This window comes from Carassius carassius, chromosome 36, assembly GCF_963082965.1.
Source record: "Carassius carassius chromosome 36, fCarCar2.1, whole genome shotgun sequence".
NCBI lineage: Eukaryota > Metazoa > Chordata > Actinopteri > Cypriniformes > Cyprinidae > Carassius > Carassius carassius.
In genome coordinates this window covers 4704399-4722470 of record NC_081790.1, presented here as the reverse complement: position 1 = coordinate 4722470, position 18072 = coordinate 4704399, and the positions used below count along the sequence as shown (strand labels likewise).

The following is an 18072-nucleotide window of genomic DNA, read 5'->3' as shown; positions in this document are numbered from 1 at the left end:
GTTGTAATACAATTATGTCTTGAATATGCAGAATTTGTTGTAGATATAATTGTTCAATGTATCTCTATCTCAGTGGCTAATGAGTAGCTTGTATCGGTCAGGCTATCATTGCATCTGCTGTTCTAAGCAATACAGCAGTGGTCAAACCAGCAGCGGAAAACACTCGTTGTGCATCACAGGTGCATCAGAGCAGACAGCAGTGGTTAAGGCCTCAAAAACCTCATTAACACACATCTATCTACTGCATGCAGAAGTACATAATGTCTATAATGAAGTGCCCAGCATGCATTTAGAGGTCAACATTAAGAATGCCAATTAGTTAAATTGATATGTTGAACTTTACAGTGGACACTAAAATGTCATCATTGCATTAGTAAACTACCTTTGCATCTATTTATTGTGTCATGCTGATTTTGCATTGTGTTGAATTGCATTGTAAAGTACTGCAAAATAAATTTAATCAACATCAGAATGAGAGGAAAACTCTAAAATGTAACAGTTATGAAATAAAGTTCATCATTTTATTTTATTCTGATGTTGAACTTTTATTTTAGCAAATCAAACCAGTCATGTATTGAGTTACACAGAAAGTTATTGGAAGAATTAGGTAAAGCTAGATCCTTAAAGTGTTGTTGATTAACACTTTACCTTGACGAGAACACAGAAGTGAAAGGGAGGGGGGAGATCGTATGAGATAAACCTTCAGGCACACTGACACTCGAGGAAGTAATGAGTGATGGTGTGTTTTAATGTGAGCGAGTGTGACAGCGCTTATGCTATCTTAGTTTGGATTTGTGATTAAACAATTCAAAATGAAGTTCTCCTGCCCTCTGGTCTGTGAGCTCATTTTGTCCTGCATCTGCTTCAGAGGTAAGAGCCACATTCACCCTAAACACCTTCTGAAAAATTAAGCTGCCACTGTAAAAAAAATATTGTTAATTGGTAAACATACTCAATTTAACATTCACAGTATGTACAGCATATCATTTTACATTTAACAAGACAATACATTTCATTTCACGTTTAGTTTTTCCTTCGTACTTCTGAAACAAGCGTGAATTACCAAATTATTTATCGTTGAGATGTTGACAGTACAGTTTACATTTTTACATAAGGGCATTTTTTGTTGTCTAATAATGTTAAACATTAGTTAATGCATTACTTTGGTATCACAGATACTACCCTGATTACATTTTGTCATCTGTAGGGTATGATGGCCGTTTGGTTTATATTTTATTAACACTTTTGCTATGAGGAAGTCATCGTTGTACAATTTAGAGTGGATGATATTTGTTATACAAGAATCTGATCTACACTTATTATATGTCTCATGTCACAGACACTGGGTCTCATTTCTAAAACGTGAACACAAATTGTATAAATCGTTTATCTACTTGTTTTGTTTTTTATTCGTTGTTGTATTATAGTGTTATATTCAGATGCACCATATGCTTACATCTGCTATTCTTTTCTTTTTGCTTATTGATGGAACAAATTTCATATGCTTCTCTAAACGTCCGTACAGCCCAATTGTGTTAAATATCAAAAATTGATGACTTTCTTACTGTTTGTTTCTCACAGGTTCATATGAGGAGCTGTCTGTGATTCAGAGCCCATTGAATATCACTGTGAATGAAGGAGAATCTATTAATATCAGCTGCTGCTGGAAAAATACAAAAGAAGAAAACAAAAATGTTAAAGTAGTTTGGTATAAGCATAATGAAAGAATTCCAGAAGAAAAGCGGCTATATCAAATGCCCTCAAATAAAAACTGCTCCTTTCTGAAAATCACAAATACAGTTAAAAATGACGCCGGAGATTATGTTTGTAAAGCGATTCAGGACATACCAGTTCTGATTGAATATGAGGGACAAAAAACATACCTGAATGTTGTTAAAGGTGAACACAGTACTGAGGCAACAACTCAAATTAAGACTCTTCTTGTTTCTTTGCTGGAACATTTGGAGAAATTTTGCAGTACTGCACTTGCTCACCAATGGATCCTCAGTGAATGGGTGCCGTCAGAATGAGAAACAGCTGATAAAAACATCACAATAATCCACAAGTAACCACACCACTCCAGTCCATCAGTTAATGACGTGTTAAGTAAAATCCTGTATGTTTGTAAGAAACAAATCCATCATTAAGATGTAATCGTTGCTTTTTGCTAAAATTTTCCATAATCCATAATAACACTTCTTCCAGTAAAAAAACCTATCCCCTGTTGTCCTCTCGCATCAAATCATCCAACATAAATGATACAAATTGTTTTGGCTTGTAAATTGTGCTTGGTTCTGTGCATATTTCTCTCCTGATTCAGATTAGATTACTTTTTCACTGGAGAAAGCAATGTTATGGATAGAGGACTTGTTTTAAGTTAAAAATATCTTGATGTATGTTTTGCAACTTTTCACTTCTCAAGACATTAACTGATGGACTGGAGTGGTGTGGATTACTTGTGGATTATTGTGATGTTTTTTATCAGCTGTTTAGACTCTCATTCTGACGGCACCCATTCACTGCAAAGGATCCACTGATGAACATGTGATGAAATGCTGAATTTCTCCAAATCTATTCCGATGGAATTCCATTAAATTTTTGTGTGAACTATTCCTTTAACAACTGTTGCATACTGAGATAATTCTATTCTTTGGCTGTTTGTTTTGCAGATATTGTTCATACGGTTTCCAGCCCAACAACCAGTGAGTACTTACAAAATGTTACTAATATTCTGTTTTTCTGTGTACCAATTATTGTAGGTTCCCTCTCGAGGCGGTAACTCAACATTACGTCTGCTAAGACGTATATGGGAACTCTTCCCTTCTCCACTTTCACTGAAATCTTATTGGCTAACGCCAGCTGGGGACAGCTGGCCAATTGACGCGAAACATGCAAATACTGACAGGTCAGCGGGCAGTATAAAATGCATGGGCGCGAAAATTACGCCAGAATCTTTTTCTTCACGCTAGAAGTCTTATCTAAGTCATCGTGGAAGTTGCAATGGAGGACTACTCACCCTGTTTTTCCTCTCCGCATCCGATGGCTGCTAATGCTAGATTCGGACCTTCACCAGTTCTGTGTGACCTGCCTGGGATTCTCACACGGACCACACGTGCGCCCACTGTGCCTAGGTGGGCGATAGCTTCCGCCCCGCGAACTTCGTCCTCTTCGGAGCTGGCGAGGAAAACGACTCCATGTCGCTTTCGACGTCGGAAAAGGTTGCGGCCTCTCAGTAAAGAGGGATTGCCCCGACCAAGAGGGTCCTGCAGACCTCCAGGAGGAGCTCGTCAGGGTCTTCGGAAAGGCCATCACGGAGCTGGGTCTCGCTTGCAACGCACCTGACGAGCCTGTGAAAGGTAACTGGACTCGTGGCTCCTCCAGTCGAGCTGCTACCAGACGGCATTGAGGCATGCAAGGTCGCTGATGGTTACTAAGCGCTCTGCTCAGACGTTTCATGGGGCTCATGGTCGTCCTTACAGGCACCTATGGCTTACCCTAGCTGTCCTGGAAGACGCGGACCGTAGGACGCTCCTAAACGTTCCATTTGCTGCCTCCGGCCTCTTTGGTGACATCATGGAGCTTTTCTCAGAGACTCAGAAAGCGCGCCAAGGCGATGAGCCACGTGATACCCCGTCGCTCACTCCAGTCTTCATCTGCGAGGTTCCGCTCTTATGCACCTCGTCAGGCTCTAGGACCAGCTAAAATAGCCCGCCGTGACACCCCGCTCTGAACTGGACGCTCGTTTCGGCCGAAACCAGCAGTGGTAAGAACCTGGGAGGAAACGTCAGGGTCGGTTGAGGACCCCGCGCCGCGAGAGAGCCAGCGCGCCATCGAGCCGTCTCCCTGACTGACCGATAAAGTGAAAGAGTGAGTGCGCGGGAGGCCCCGCCCCCAAGTGCCATGTTCAAATGCATCATGTCCCCCATTTCCTTCGGGCGACGATTGCTATGTGTGTTTAAATGCTGTTTGTGTGAGTTCCACAATAGAAGCATGTACACAATCAACAAAAGAGCAAGAGTGTCACACCATTACGCGACGCGACCCGCCCTCCCGCCAGTGCTTCCAGCCTCGCAGGGGCGGGGCCCTGGTCATAATAAGCCATCCGTGGCTGTAGAGGTAACGCGTCCGCGGTGTCATTTCATGGACGGTAGGAAGGCTATCCCGGGCGTTTCACCGTGGATACTGGGAATATTCACGATTGATATTCTCTCTAATTCAAACGCAGACCTCCCCGCTTCAATGGCGTGGTCCCGTCACTGACTTTGCCCCAGAACCGTCCTGTTCTGCGACAGGAAGTTCTCAGTCTGCTCGATAGGGAGCGATAGAGCGAAATTTCCCCTCAGATCGAGCGGAATGCGCATGTTGAATTATTTGGACGATTGGCTGATTTTAGCCCACTCAAGAGATGTGCTATCAGTCACGTGAAAACAATGCTTCGCCATTTGGATACGCTGGGACTGCGTGTGAATAAGCAGAAGAGCGTGCTTTTACGAGTCAGACTGTAACATATCTGGGAATATGTTTGGACTCGATGGCGATGTGAGCCCATCTCTCTCTAGAGCATTTCATCGACTCTGCGCTGTTTCAGACCGGGCAGGTCGTTTACACTGAGGGAATTTCAGAGGCTTCTGGGACTGAATGGCAGCGGCTTCTTCAGTGCACCATCTGGGTCTGCTACATTGCGGCCGCTACTGTTTTGGCTGTAACTCGAGTTCCGCCGAGGTGAAGTGAAGTGAAGTGACATTCAGCCAAGTATGGTGACCCATACTCAGAATTTGTGCTCTGCATTTAACCCATCCGAAATGCACACACACAGAGCAGTGAACACACACACACAGTGAGCACACACCCGGAGCAGTGGGCAGCCATTTATGCTGCGGCGCCCGGGGAGCAGTTGGGGGTTCGATGCCTTGCTCAAGGGCACCTAAGTCGTGGTATTGAAGGTGGAGAGAGAACTGTACATGCACTCCCCCCACCCACAATTCCTGCCGGCCCGGGACTCGAACTCACAACCTTTCGATTGGGAGTCCGACTCTCTAACCATTAGGCCACGACTTCCCACTGGGTGTGGTCTTTGGTCCACAAACACATACGGTCATTCACAGTTGCGTCAGCACTCTGAGACCGTGGAACAGCCCGGATATGTTCAGCCCAGGAGCTCTTTTCTCTACGAACGCGTCTACTTCTGGCTGGGGAGCAGTGCGTCTGGGCATACCTGCCTCAGGCCTGTGGTCGGAGTCACAGAGAAGGTGGCACCTACACCGTTTGGAATTGGAAGCGGTGTCCTTAGCCCTGCAATCCGTTCGGTCGAAATTGGAGCGGCAACATGTACTGATTCAAACCGACAACACGTCTGTGTTCTCGTACATAAATCGCCAGGGCGGCGTGCGCTCCAGAACTCTATTCAAACAGGCAGCGAGTATCCTGTTGTGGGCGGACCGACACTTAATCTCCATAAGAGCGTCGCACATCCCCGGTACTTTGAACCATGGAGTGAGCATGCTTTCAAGGAACGGGATTCCTCAAGGAGATGGAGGCTTCACCCAGGATCAGATCTAATGATTTGGGAGGGAGGAAGTGGATTTGTTTGCCACGAGCGAGAACACACACTGTAAGACGTTTTTCTCGCTATCTCACTCCCCCATGCCGGGAGATGCTCTGACATCGCGTTGGCCGGAAGCCAGGCCTACACGTTCCCTCCGGTGAAGATTCTGCCTGTGTTGTGCAAAATCAGGGAGGAGAGAGCGTCAGTTATACTCGTGGCCCCAAACTGGCCGAATCAGCCCTAGTTCGCGGACCTGAGAGAGTTAGTGATGGCTCCCCCATGGCGAATCCCCCTCAGGCAGGACCTGCGGCACAATATGGCACCCCAGCCCCGAGCTGTGGAACCTTCATGTGTGGCCGCTGTGTGGACCATAATAAGCGGGGCGCTCTGCACTCACGAGTGCTAAAAACATTTACGGAGACGCGAGCACCATCAAACATTCGCTACTACGCGCAGAAGTGGGGAGTTTTCACAAAATGGTGCAAGGACATTTATGTTGACCCGGGGACCTGTTCCGTGTCGGATGTTTTGCGCTTTCTACAGCACAGTATGGATAGCGGGAGTAAATATAGGGGGGATAGCAGGCAAGCGATCGGTAAGCACGCTCTGGTAATCAGTTTTCTCAGGGGAGCAAGGAGATTGTGTACTTCATGGCCGCCCTCCGTGCCGCCGTGGGATTAAGCTCTAGTTTTGAGGGCTCTATCTCTTACTACCGTTCGAGCCCTTAGCTTCGATTGCGGTTAAGGAGCTTCCCTGAAGTCTGCTTTGCGTTTGGTGAACGATATTGCATCGGTTTCGGACCTGGCGACTGTAACGTCACTCTCCGGCCGAGACCGGGTTTCGTTCCGAAGTCACTCAATACACCGTTTTTTTTTACCTACCCGCCTTATCTGTTGAGCCGTCAGCCTCGCGTGACGCTGATGCTCAGAGCGCCGGGACCCTGTTAGGGTTTTACGGATGTATATGAATCGCTCGGCCGCCTTTCGTCAGTCGGACCAGCTGTTCGTGTGCTTGGTGGATGTAATAAGGGACGTGCTGTTTCTAAACAGAGACTTTCTCACTGGATCATGGACGCTATCGAATGCCAGGGGAAGGGTTATCCCCTCAACATCAGAGCTCATTCTGCGAGGACAATATAAATGCTTCCTGATGGGCCTGGTCTAGAGGTATGTCTGTCCAGTATTTATGTTTTGCTGCTGGCTGGTCTTCCCAGAACACAATCGCCAGGTTTTACAAGCTGGATGTACCCTCTGTAGCGTCACATGTACTTTCGGTGAGTTAAGTTTTATTCATTCTGTTATAACCAGCTATACAGTAGTTACCATGGCTGTTAACTCTGTGTTATGGTTTAAATGGTTTATGCAGTTGTCACCGCAAACGCCGTCGACTCTGTCTAACTCTCATGCTTGAGTGCTTATTGAGTTGTGTCTGCCCTGGTTAGTGCAGACTTCGATTTATTGCTTGAAGTTTAGCAAATTTTGTTAGGGTCGGAGCAGATGTCTCATTGGCCTAGTTCCGCCTATCAGATGCAAGCACTCTTAGCGACACGGCCATTGGCTAGAACTGTCCTGCTTATGTGTGGGGGTGATTGACTCCGTTCAGGGCTTATCTTCACTGCTCTCACGGCGGGATTTTATACAGTTCCCATATACATCTTAGCTGACGTAATGTTGAGTTACCGCCTCGAGAGGGAACGTCTCCGGTTACTATCGTAACTTCGGTTCCCTGAGAGGCGGGAACGAGACATTACGTTAGCCGCCGTGGTCCCTGTTTGATCAGCTGTGCTAGCGTTCAGTCGTGATTCTGACGTAATTTCCGCGCCCATGCATTTTATACTGCCCGCTGACCTGTCAGTATTTGCATGCTTCGCGTCAATTGGCCAGCTGTCCCCAGCTGGCGTTAGCCAATAAGATTTCAGTGAAAGTGGAGAAGGGAAGAGTTCCCATATACGTCTTAGCTGACGTAATGTCTCGTTCCCGCCTCTCAGGGAACCGAGGTTACGATAGTAACCGGAGACGTTTTCTTAATGTGTTGCGGTATGAATCTTGGGGGTCCAGGCGGTGACTGTCTCCCCAAAGGTTTTCTGTCACTCTCTTACTAATAAAAGTGAATAAATAATACATAAATCATATTTGAAATATATAATCTTCTTAAATTAGCAAGCTATATGTCATGTGTCATGGTCATTAATATTTCTCATTGAAGAAAAGCCAGCTGCAGTTGATCATCCGAAGAGAAATCCAGATGATGCAAACTATAATTATTTGGAACCTAAGGGTAAAATGTTATATGAATATTTTGATCTTTTTTTATCTTAAATGTAAAAATTCAACATACAATAATTTGATTCTGCTAATGTTTACTAAAATGTTTTTATTAAAAACATATTTTAAATTCCCATAAAGATACAAATCCCATAAGACACTTGGGTAAGAGTTACAGTTGTGTTCAAAATTATTCAACCCCCTTGGCTTGCAAGACAATTTGCTGTGGAGGATAACATTTTATGAAATTAATTTAATAAAGGCATCATTAAAGTATTAGAGAAAGTTTGTTAATACACTTTTGAGTGATTCTGAGAATGGAACATTGATGAATCATGATAAAATTCAAATTGACTCTAAACATTCATGTTCAAAATTATTCAACCCCCTTTGTGCAGAATCACCTATTTAAAATCACCAATAAACGCTGTCTGTAAGTGTTTAGAAGCTTCTGTCACCTCTCTACTACAGTTTTGGCCCATTCCACACCTGAAAAAGCTTTCAGATCACTGATAATCTTTGGTTTTCACATTGCCACTGCTTTCTTCAAATTCAACCAGATATTTGAAATGAGAATTAAGCCTGGAGACTGAACAGGTCACTCAAGTACATTCTATGACTGATCCCTGAACCAAGCAGTAGTATATTTGGATGTGTACTTTGGTATGACTGGCCTGCAGGAAAGTCCATTGATCATCAGCTTCAGTTTTTGCACCAAAGGCATCACAATTCTTGTCGAAATGGCCTGACACTTTAAAGAATCCATGATGTCCTTCATACAGTCATGATTTCCACTTCCTTCTACAGTAAAGAAACCCCATAACAGGACTGATCCACCTCCAAGTTTGATGATGGAGATGGTGTTCTTCTGCTTATGAGCTTTGCCTTTTTTGCAGCAGACATACCGCTGATCCATGGGTCCAAAATGTTCCAGTTTGGTCACATCACTACATAAAACATTCCTCCAGAGATCCACAGGTCCACACAAATGAATTTTATCAAGTTCAAGTTGGCTTTTTGTTCTTCTTGATCAAGAGTGGTATTTATCAAGATGTCTCAACATGAAGGCCATACTTGTCTAGTGTTCTTCTTACACACTGCATTGAAATGGTTTTCCTCCTTTCATCGGGTCATCTTGCAAGTCTTTGGCTGTACATTGCAGGTTTTTTCTCAGTTGCTCTGATTAAACATTTTATGATATTGTGCTTTTTCTTCCACAACCTCAAAGATTTTCTGGTAAAACTCACTTTAAGCTAAGGAATAAGGCTGAGAGCTGTGTCTCTAGGAACTTTCAATGTCTTGGAAATCATCATATAGCCTTAGCCTTTCTAAAGTAATACAATATTTCTTCTCTTTTGCTTTTGTGAGATCTCTGTTGACATTTTGCTACTCCAGTTCAATACATGCATGGGCCAAACTGTATGTGTAACAGCTCAAGCTAATTCTGTTTTTAATAGAGTTTCTAAAGGCTTAATTGTGTTTTGAGACTGTTTTATTCCCCACCATGCAAATAAGTGATTTAAAAACAGCAATGTTTAATAGGGGTTGAATAATTATGACATAGCAGTATTATTAAAAAATCTTATAACTCAAATATATTAAATTATATATTGACAATATCACTTTTAATATGCCAGTGAACTGTTATAGATGCAAGTTTTATTATATCCTGGATTTTCAGAAAAGCTTGTATTTGTAAAGTACTGCAGTCTCTAGGGGGTTGAATAATTTTGAACACAACTGTATGTTTGTAAGCTTAAAAATCAATTGTTTCCCACAGGTAGTTCGCAGGAGGCTGTGATCATTTATATTTTCAGATGTCTGCCCTTCATCTGTCTGTTGGTGGCATTCTTTTACCTAAACAGGGACAACAAACAAGTCACATCATTAAGACCAGGTAATGGTTCTACATATCCAACACAAACTTCACAACATCGTTTAGTCGTTTGTTTAGCCTTCAACCAACTAACCAACCAAACAAACAAGAATTTGATTCAAATTTGTTAACAACATTTAATTCGAAGCATAGATACATTTGAAAATTGGAAAAAGGAACAAGACTGTAGTGTATGTTTAACCTAACTTTTATAAGGGCTGTATCACAGGTATCCAAAAAGATCTAATACCAGAATTCCAGAATTGCTTTAAAAATCGAAATTACAAAGTTATTTTATAAAGAATAATACTCAAAATATAATGATCGGAAATATAATTCATTCAAAACCATCAATAAAAATAATTTAAAATTGAATAAAATAAGTCAGTAATAATCTAACAACCTCAGAGCCCATTGTAGGCCTGTCTTGAAAATTTAGACTTACAAGGAATAATTACAAATACAGTTCATTGTGGAGATCCTTAACAACATTTTTTCTTTTAAACACTTACAGTTACACTTACACTTACAGAATAATCAGATTTTAAAACAGCAGCAGGGGTGTGTGAATACAGTCAGTGTCTAACAACATCTCAGACAGTTTGTTTTCATGCATGAGCAGCAATACACTATTTTTTTCTCTTTGTTATAACAAAGTGTTGCAAGCAAAGTTAAATAATAGATTTGTACCACAGTAGAAGAAATGCAAAGTTGCTAAAAATGTAATGCTGAATTTCTCCTAACTGATGAAAAAACACACTCATCTACATCTTGGATGGCCTTATGGTTAGTACATAACTTGCTCAGCATCGGATCCTCTGCAGTAAATGGGTGCCATCAGAATGAGAGTCCAAATTAATCCACACCACTTCAGTACATTAATTAATAAACTGAGAAAAGAAAAGCTGCATGTTTGTAAGAATTGAATCCATCATCAAAGGTTAGTTCACCAAATAAACATTCTGTCATTAATTACTCACCGTCATTTTGTTCTAACCTCAAAAGACCTTCAATCATCTTCGGAACACAAATTAAGATATTTTTGATGAACTCTGAGAGCTCTCTGACCCTGCATAGACAGCAACACAACTGAAACGTTCCCAGACCCAAAAACATAATAAGGACATCAATAAAACAGTCTATGTGACATTAGTGGTTCAACTGTAATTTTAGGAAGCTACACAAAACTTTTAGTATGCAAAGAAAACAAAAATAACATAATTTATTCAACAATTCTTCTCCCCAAGTTAACATCTTCTGCCATTTTGGAGAGTGCCAATGCCACATGCGTGATCTTTCCCCAGAACGTAATTAACATAATCGGTGTTGTTCAGCATGCGCATGCTTTCTCCTGAACGTAAACAACGCTGATTACTGCAAAGGATCCACTGGTGAGCAAGTGATGTAATCACTATATCTAGAATGGCCTCGGTGAGTACATTTTTAGCATATTTTAATTTCTGGGCGAACTGTTCCTTTAAAGTAAAAATGTATAGCCTTAGATGTAAGTGAGATTTTTCTATTTATTTATTTTGCATCTAAAGCAGTTGAGCATGCTGTAGAGCTGGGAGAAGGACCAGATGAAGACCTCGAGGCCGGAGAGACACAGAAGAATGAAACTGAAGAGGTGAAACATGGAGAGAATATTTCAGAACAGGAGAAAGGAAAGGGCAACAACGAGAAACCTGAAGTAACTGTTGCAACAGAAGAAGAAAAACCGACTGCTGTAGTTGTGAGCATTGAACAAGGTGCATCTCCAATGCATGACAACGAAAACAAGAGCCTTTCTTTTACGAACACCGAGGAAAAGACACATCTAATGCCTGATGTTGAAGAAGGGACTGTTTCTGTGCTGGCCGACTTAGTTTCAGCTCTGTGAGACACACAGGAAATGCAGTTATGGTATGCTGTTTGGGTCTGTGATGTAACTTCCTGCATGATAGCATGTTTGCAGACTCATAATGGTTTGAATTCTGAAAGCAGGTGGAATAAAGTATGTTCATGCATGAATCTTTCTGTGTGATTGTGTATATGGATTTGTTCAGTGTGTCCGAGGTGAATCGAGTGTGAGAGCAGTGTTGTGGTTTACTCTGGGCTTCGCTGTGATAAATTTAGTTGCATAGGGAGGGGGTTGAAAATCTGAGTACGAGTGTCTCGTGCATGTGAAAGGTTGTGCTGTGGGAGTAAAGCAGGGTTGAGATTCTCTGCAGATGGTCAGAAATGAAGTGTTCCTCCAGACTCTTGTGTGGACTCATCATGTCATGCCTTTGTTTCAGAGGTAAGTGCCACACAAAACTCCTTGGTGAATAGAAAACCAGCACAGATGCTCCAGGATACTGTTCAGTATTAATGCAAAATAAAACAAATCAAATGATTGTAGAGCTGTGAGATAATGCTGCCTTCAGTTGAAGACAGTTTTGTACCATATTGCATTTACATTTACATTAATTTATTTATCAGTTACATCTATATGCATGAATATGTTTGATTATATCATTAACTGAATTTTCCATACATTTCTGCCATATCTACATTAATTTTAAGATAGTCACCTTGACATTTGACAAGTCACTATAAATATATTGTAGAAACTTAATTTTCTGTAATTGTCTGCTTTGCAACGATTTGAATTGTGTTATTTATATTGTGTGTGTGTGTGTATTTGCATATATTTTTTAGTAGAATTTTTATTTTATTTAAGAACCTGAATCCATGCAGGAGACTTGTAATGATTAGTATTCATGGTATTTAAAAGATAATTCGGATTTTGACTAACTTTTGATTTGGACTAACTTTTGAAACCTCAGCAAAAACGAAAATGCAATATAATTATTATTTACATTTAATTAAAAACAGACTTTAAAACAAAGAATGTTTTCTGTAAGAGGTAGGTTTAGTGTAGTTTAGGAAATGTAATGCACTTTGCAAGTAATCTGTGATCATTTTAATTTAATTTGATTATGGAGATGTCTCTGAGGTAACATGGCATAGATTTTTGCAGTATATATATATATATATATATATATATATATATATTTCAAATAAAATAAATAAATACAATTATATTATTTAATTTATAAATAAAATAAATACAGAACTCCACAATGGCATGTTGTCATTTGTGTTTTTGCTTCTCTCACAGGTTCATATGAGGAGCTGTCTGTGATTCAGAGCCCATTGAATATCACTGTGAATGAAGGAGAATCTATTAATATCAGCTGCTGCTGGAAAAATACAAAAGAAGAAAACAAAAATGTTAAAGTAGTTTGGTATAAGCATAATGAAAGAATACCAGAAGAAAAGCGGCTATATCAAACGCCCTCAAATAAAAACTGCTCCTTTCTGAAAATCACAAATACAGTTAAAAATGACGCCGGAGATTATGTTTGTAAAGCGATTCAGGACATACCAGTTCTGATTGAATATGAGGGACAAAAAACATACCTGAATGTCGTTAAAGGTGAACACAGTACTGAGGCAACAACTCAAAGTAAGATTCCTCTTCCACACTTATTCCACTCATTCATGTCTTTGTCATTTCATATAGCATTAAGATTCATGTCATTGGATTTAAGGGATGTAGCCAACCCTATTTATTAGAAGCAGGTGTCTGCATAATTCAGGTCGTGTTGTGGACATTTATGACTTCATATAATACAGTGTAATACAAATGATCTCTAAATGATTACTTGTCTAATTCTTCTGCTGACATCAATACAGGCAATGCTAGTACATCTGCCCAAAGCACTCAAACCAATGGGACTACCGGCTCCCCTTCAAATTCACCTTCACCTCCCATCCTGCCTCTATCTCTGGCTGCTGCCATCGGCCTGTTGACCCTCTGCTTGGCCTTCAGTGTGTGCAAGATGAGAAACTCCTGCCAAAAATCAGGTATACTTCAAGACTGAGGCTCATTACTGGTGTGTTTGTGCTGAATGCATGTGTACCGCATTGCTTTATCATCCCCTATGTTGTACAGTACTTATATTTTTATGTTTTTATGTCCTGCAAAGCTGAGACTCATTAAAAGTTCATTAAGAATAATGTGACATTTTTTCACCACTTATACCCAGTTCAATACTGTAATCACAGCCAGACATTTATTACGTTTATTACTCCTTAATGAATCTGATGAATTGTACATTTTCTGCAGCTGAATAAACATCAGTATGCTGTCACACAAACATCCAGACTATTAAAAAAATAAAAACAAACTGCACTGACTAAGAGCATAGTGAATGATGCAAGTGCATGTAACGTGAAAAATAATGTAGTCTATGTCACAAAGTTGCTGTGTGAGCAGGTCTTTTATGTCAAAACCTGTCCAATTTTGTGGCCCCTCGCACAGGAAGTGCAAATGTTGAGCTTTTTAAAACACACAGTTAACACTGCTATTTTAAAATGACAGTTATTATTTTGTCTTAAAAAAAAAGGAAAAAAAATATTACTTTAAATACATTATAAATAATACATTAACCTGCATTAACTACATTAATTATTCAGAATTTTCTATTAGTTTTCTATTATGTAATAGTAATATTTTTATAATTTTTTATATTATATACAAATGTATATATTATTTTTTCAAATAGTCAAAAATATTTTAATATAAAAATAAACACATACATTTTATTTTATTTATAAATAATAATTTTATGTTTATGTGAAAAATAAATAAATGTTACATTTTTGCAGTCATGCATTAGTAAAACCGTTCTCAAATGAATGGTCATGAATAGTGAAAAAAAACAATACAATTAATTATTAATCAGGTGTTTTTGCAGACATTTTGCCATTTGGTATTATGGTATGTAAATAGCATAACATATTAACATTTAAATTAATATTAATATAGACTGCACTGAACAGGCAACATTTTGTAAATGCAAAAACAGCCAGAGTGTTTTTTTTTCTTCAACCAAACACTGCATGGTCTTTTATTGAATTAATATTAAATATATAATTTTACTTGATATATATCACCAATATCCCATGTAAAATCTGGTTCCTGAAGCAGAACCATTGCTTGTGTTACTTGCATTATTTCAGTTAGCTGTGCCTCTCTCAAACACTCTTTTAGATGTTTTTTTTTATTTGTGGTAAAGTGGGATGTTTTTTGCTGTAGAAAGTTTTTATTTTTTATTTTTTTTTGTCATCTGGACATAGTTTGCGTGCAATGACTTTAACACCAGTGTATATTCACAATGCTGCATACCGTATATAGACAGCTTAGTTGATTTATAATGAGAATAGTATATTTTTGTCATGTCACATCACCCGCTTGCAGTAGGCATGTTGTCACGCACGCTGCATAGACCTAGGTGCGGTTTGGTTCTATGTGTCAGTAAAAAAAAATAGAAAGGCGTAATACTTTTTTTAGAAAGGTTTGTAAGGTATCTGGTACTTGTTACTTCTGATTAAAAATGCCATCAGTAATGGAGATTCTGTAATAATATAAAACGGTTTGAAACATTTGAAAGGTTTTGTATTGTCAACATACATGTAGTTATTTGAATGTAGCCCTAAATCCCAATGTCTGTCTCTTTCCTCAGAGCGAGTGGTCATTCACCAGACGCCACACAGTGAGGGTGAGGAGCATGAGAACATGGAAGAAGAAGAAGGTAGCACAGGCTCCTCTCGAGGATCCCTCCAATGGGTAAGTCAGATCCGACTTCATGAGCAGTCGAAATACTTGGTGCAAGATGAAAAAATTGTATGCGCCGAGTCATGCAAAAACATACAACCCTGATCTGAGTATATCTATAAGGCCTAACCATGTTTGTAACAGCAAATATTTCTTCAACTAAGTTGTTTTCATGAAAGTGTTGGGGAGACACATTTTCATGGATATGTTGGTTGGTTTCTAAATACATCCACAGCTCCAGGTGCTGGTGTTGGCTCTGTTCGGAATGGAGTACTTGCATGCATACTGTATAATACATATGGTGTATTATTTTGTAAAAACTAGTTTTTGGTGTCACATGACCTTACATGAAGTTACATGTTCAGTCTAGTTCATTTAATTTCAGTGTCATTTTCACAGTAAAATATCTTAGTTAAGTGACATACAGCCAAGTATGGTGACCCATACTCAGAATTCGTGCTTTGCATTTAACCCATCCAAAGTGGACACACACACACACATGGAGCAGTGGGCAGCCATTTATGCTGCGGCGCCCGGGGAGCAGTTGGGGGGTTCGGTGCCTTGCTCAAGGGCACCTCAGTTGTGGAATTGCCAGCCCGAGACTCGAACCCACAACCCTAGGGTTAGGAGTCATACTATCTAACCACTAGGCCACGACTTCCTTGATTAGAACGCAGTTATATCATCTTGGAAATACATAGGGATATTTTGCATTTTTATTGTAACTAATTTGACACACTGGACTGCATTGTGTATCCCACACAGTCCCAGTCAGCACATGATATGACTGACATTTAATGTTGAAATATTAATATCAGTTGTAGTTTCAAGATTGAAAACACATTGAAATAGCATTCAATGCTAAATGGTTAGAGAAAGGTTGTCATTCAGCCGTGTCAAAAAGAGGTTAAAACAACGTCACAATATCAACATCAATTGAACCTTGATCCATGACAGTGTTGCATCTGTGGATAAACATTGAAACAACATCTTGGAGTGTGTTCTTTATGGTAATGTTGTAACATTTTGGGAAATGTAGTAGGTGATTTGGGTACCCATACATATGCATACAAAAATTTGCATATTGCAAATTACAAAACAGACTCTTTATGAAGGACCCTTGACCCAAATCAACACTAATGCATTGCAATACAGCACACAACAAAATACATAGTCTCAAGTAGATGCAAGTAGCTAGATCTTAAAAACACCTTTTTATTCTGAATTAGAATGAATTAAAAATAGATTGTTTTGCTTCCCACATTACTGTATGATGTCACAAAGCACAATTTATGAGCAACATCTGCAATTCCACCGTAAGAGAGTGTGACGAGATCTCATTCCCTATCAAATCTGCTCTTTTATTCGACGTCTATTTAAATTCTCAAGGATTCTGATGAAATTATTCCATATTATTATTCCATATCAAATGATATGACTGTTTGATTCTTGCTCTCCTTCTCTCTCTAGTATCAAGTGCCTGTTTACTGGTCTTACTTTGATCTACAGAGGGGTGAAGACCAATGACAACCAGAAAAGAAAGATGAACGTGATATAGCCTACTCTTCACTGCATTGCTTTTTGCATTCATTCTCTTCTTTCATGAGAACATCTTTGTAAACAGCAGAAGTAATTTTAATCTTCAGATTCAGTTCAACCCCATTGAGCTCTTGATGGTTGTAACAGATATGAATCCCTCTCTTTGTAGCAGCTCTGTTGATAGTTTTATACTTATTTTAATTTTGATTTAGATTTTTTATATGAGTCTTTTTAAATTAAAGTGTGTCATACAGACATGCATGGTAAACTACTTGGATTTCATGCCCTTACAGATGCAATTCAGCCATGTATAAAAGTACCACACTCTGCCTGCCCTAAAGTTCTTTGTGTCTAACTGTGAAAAGTTTTATAGTAAAGACTTTTGTAGTGTACAGATGTCGGATATGCCTTTCAACCTTCTTAGAAATGTTTCTCAGACTTCATTTTGACACTTTCATACTGTGGTTTCACTTGCCATTTACAATAAAAGTCTGTGAAAACCATTGACTGTGGTTCTTGTGTCTATACATGTAAGACAGAAGAGAATGAGGTAGATGCTGAGTTGCAGGGTGGAAACTGTGATGCTGTTGACAGGTCAATGGCAGGAAATGGAAAGCACAGTGCATCTGGTTTTCTTTGACCTTATTTTCAAAATGATGCACTTGTGTGTACTTCTTTTGACCAAACAAACAAAACAGCAAGTAATACTCTAAATAGCATTTACTGGTAGAAATGTAGTATAAATACACCTGGTTATTTCTTATATAGGAAAATAAAACTAATTATGTCAGCAAATGTCTTCAGATTTTGACTAAATCTAAAGAGATGGCCAACCACAAGCGCACCATCAAGCTGAACTGGTCCTCTTCATGCACTACCATGACCTAGATTTTTCTCTCACTCACCACATACTTGAGAACTCCTGTCTGTGTGACACTGTGCACCTTTTTCTCTACAAGGATGTTTAAAATAATTCTTTAAAGACTGTAAAATCTGGTGTCCAAAACACATGAATGACCAGAATGTGTTTTGCTTTCTCAAACATATTTTTTTGTGATGTGATCTTGGTGTGATTGGATATTTAGACTGATATTGTATACGTCTGCTTGTTCAAACGGCTATCAATTTCCCCTGGAGGAAAGAAAGACATCATATATAGGAAAATAGGAAATATAGAGATACAGGAAAATAAAAATAAAGAACA

The 18072-nt window shown here is 39.6% G+C and overlaps 2 protein-coding genes across 2 annotated transcripts; both read left to right on the top strand.

Moving 5' to 3' along the window:
- The first annotated feature begins 734 nt into the window (after positions 1-734).
- On the top strand, positions 735-11691 carry LOC132116985 (uncharacterized). The gene is made up of 6 exons (XM_059525938.1): positions 735-870; positions 1582-1929; positions 2670-2702; positions 7751-7822; positions 9590-9706; positions 11230-11691. Exons 1-6 carry the CDS (start codon positions 813-815, stop codon positions 11562-11564), a joined length of 963 nt encoding a protein of 320 aa, XP_059381921.1. The 5' UTR covers positions 735-812; the 3' UTR covers positions 11565-11691.
- Positions 11692-11736: 45 nt separating this feature from the next.
- On the top strand, positions 11737-17371 carry LOC132116981 (uncharacterized). Its single transcript, XM_059525929.1, has 5 exons — positions 11737-11963; positions 12828-13175; positions 13406-13576; positions 15238-15341; positions 16800-17371. Exons 1-5 carry the CDS (start codon positions 11906-11908, stop codon positions 16854-16856), a joined length of 738 nt encoding a protein of 245 aa, XP_059381912.1. The 5' UTR covers positions 11737-11905; the 3' UTR covers positions 16857-17371.
- Positions 17372-18072: the final 701 nt, after the last annotated feature.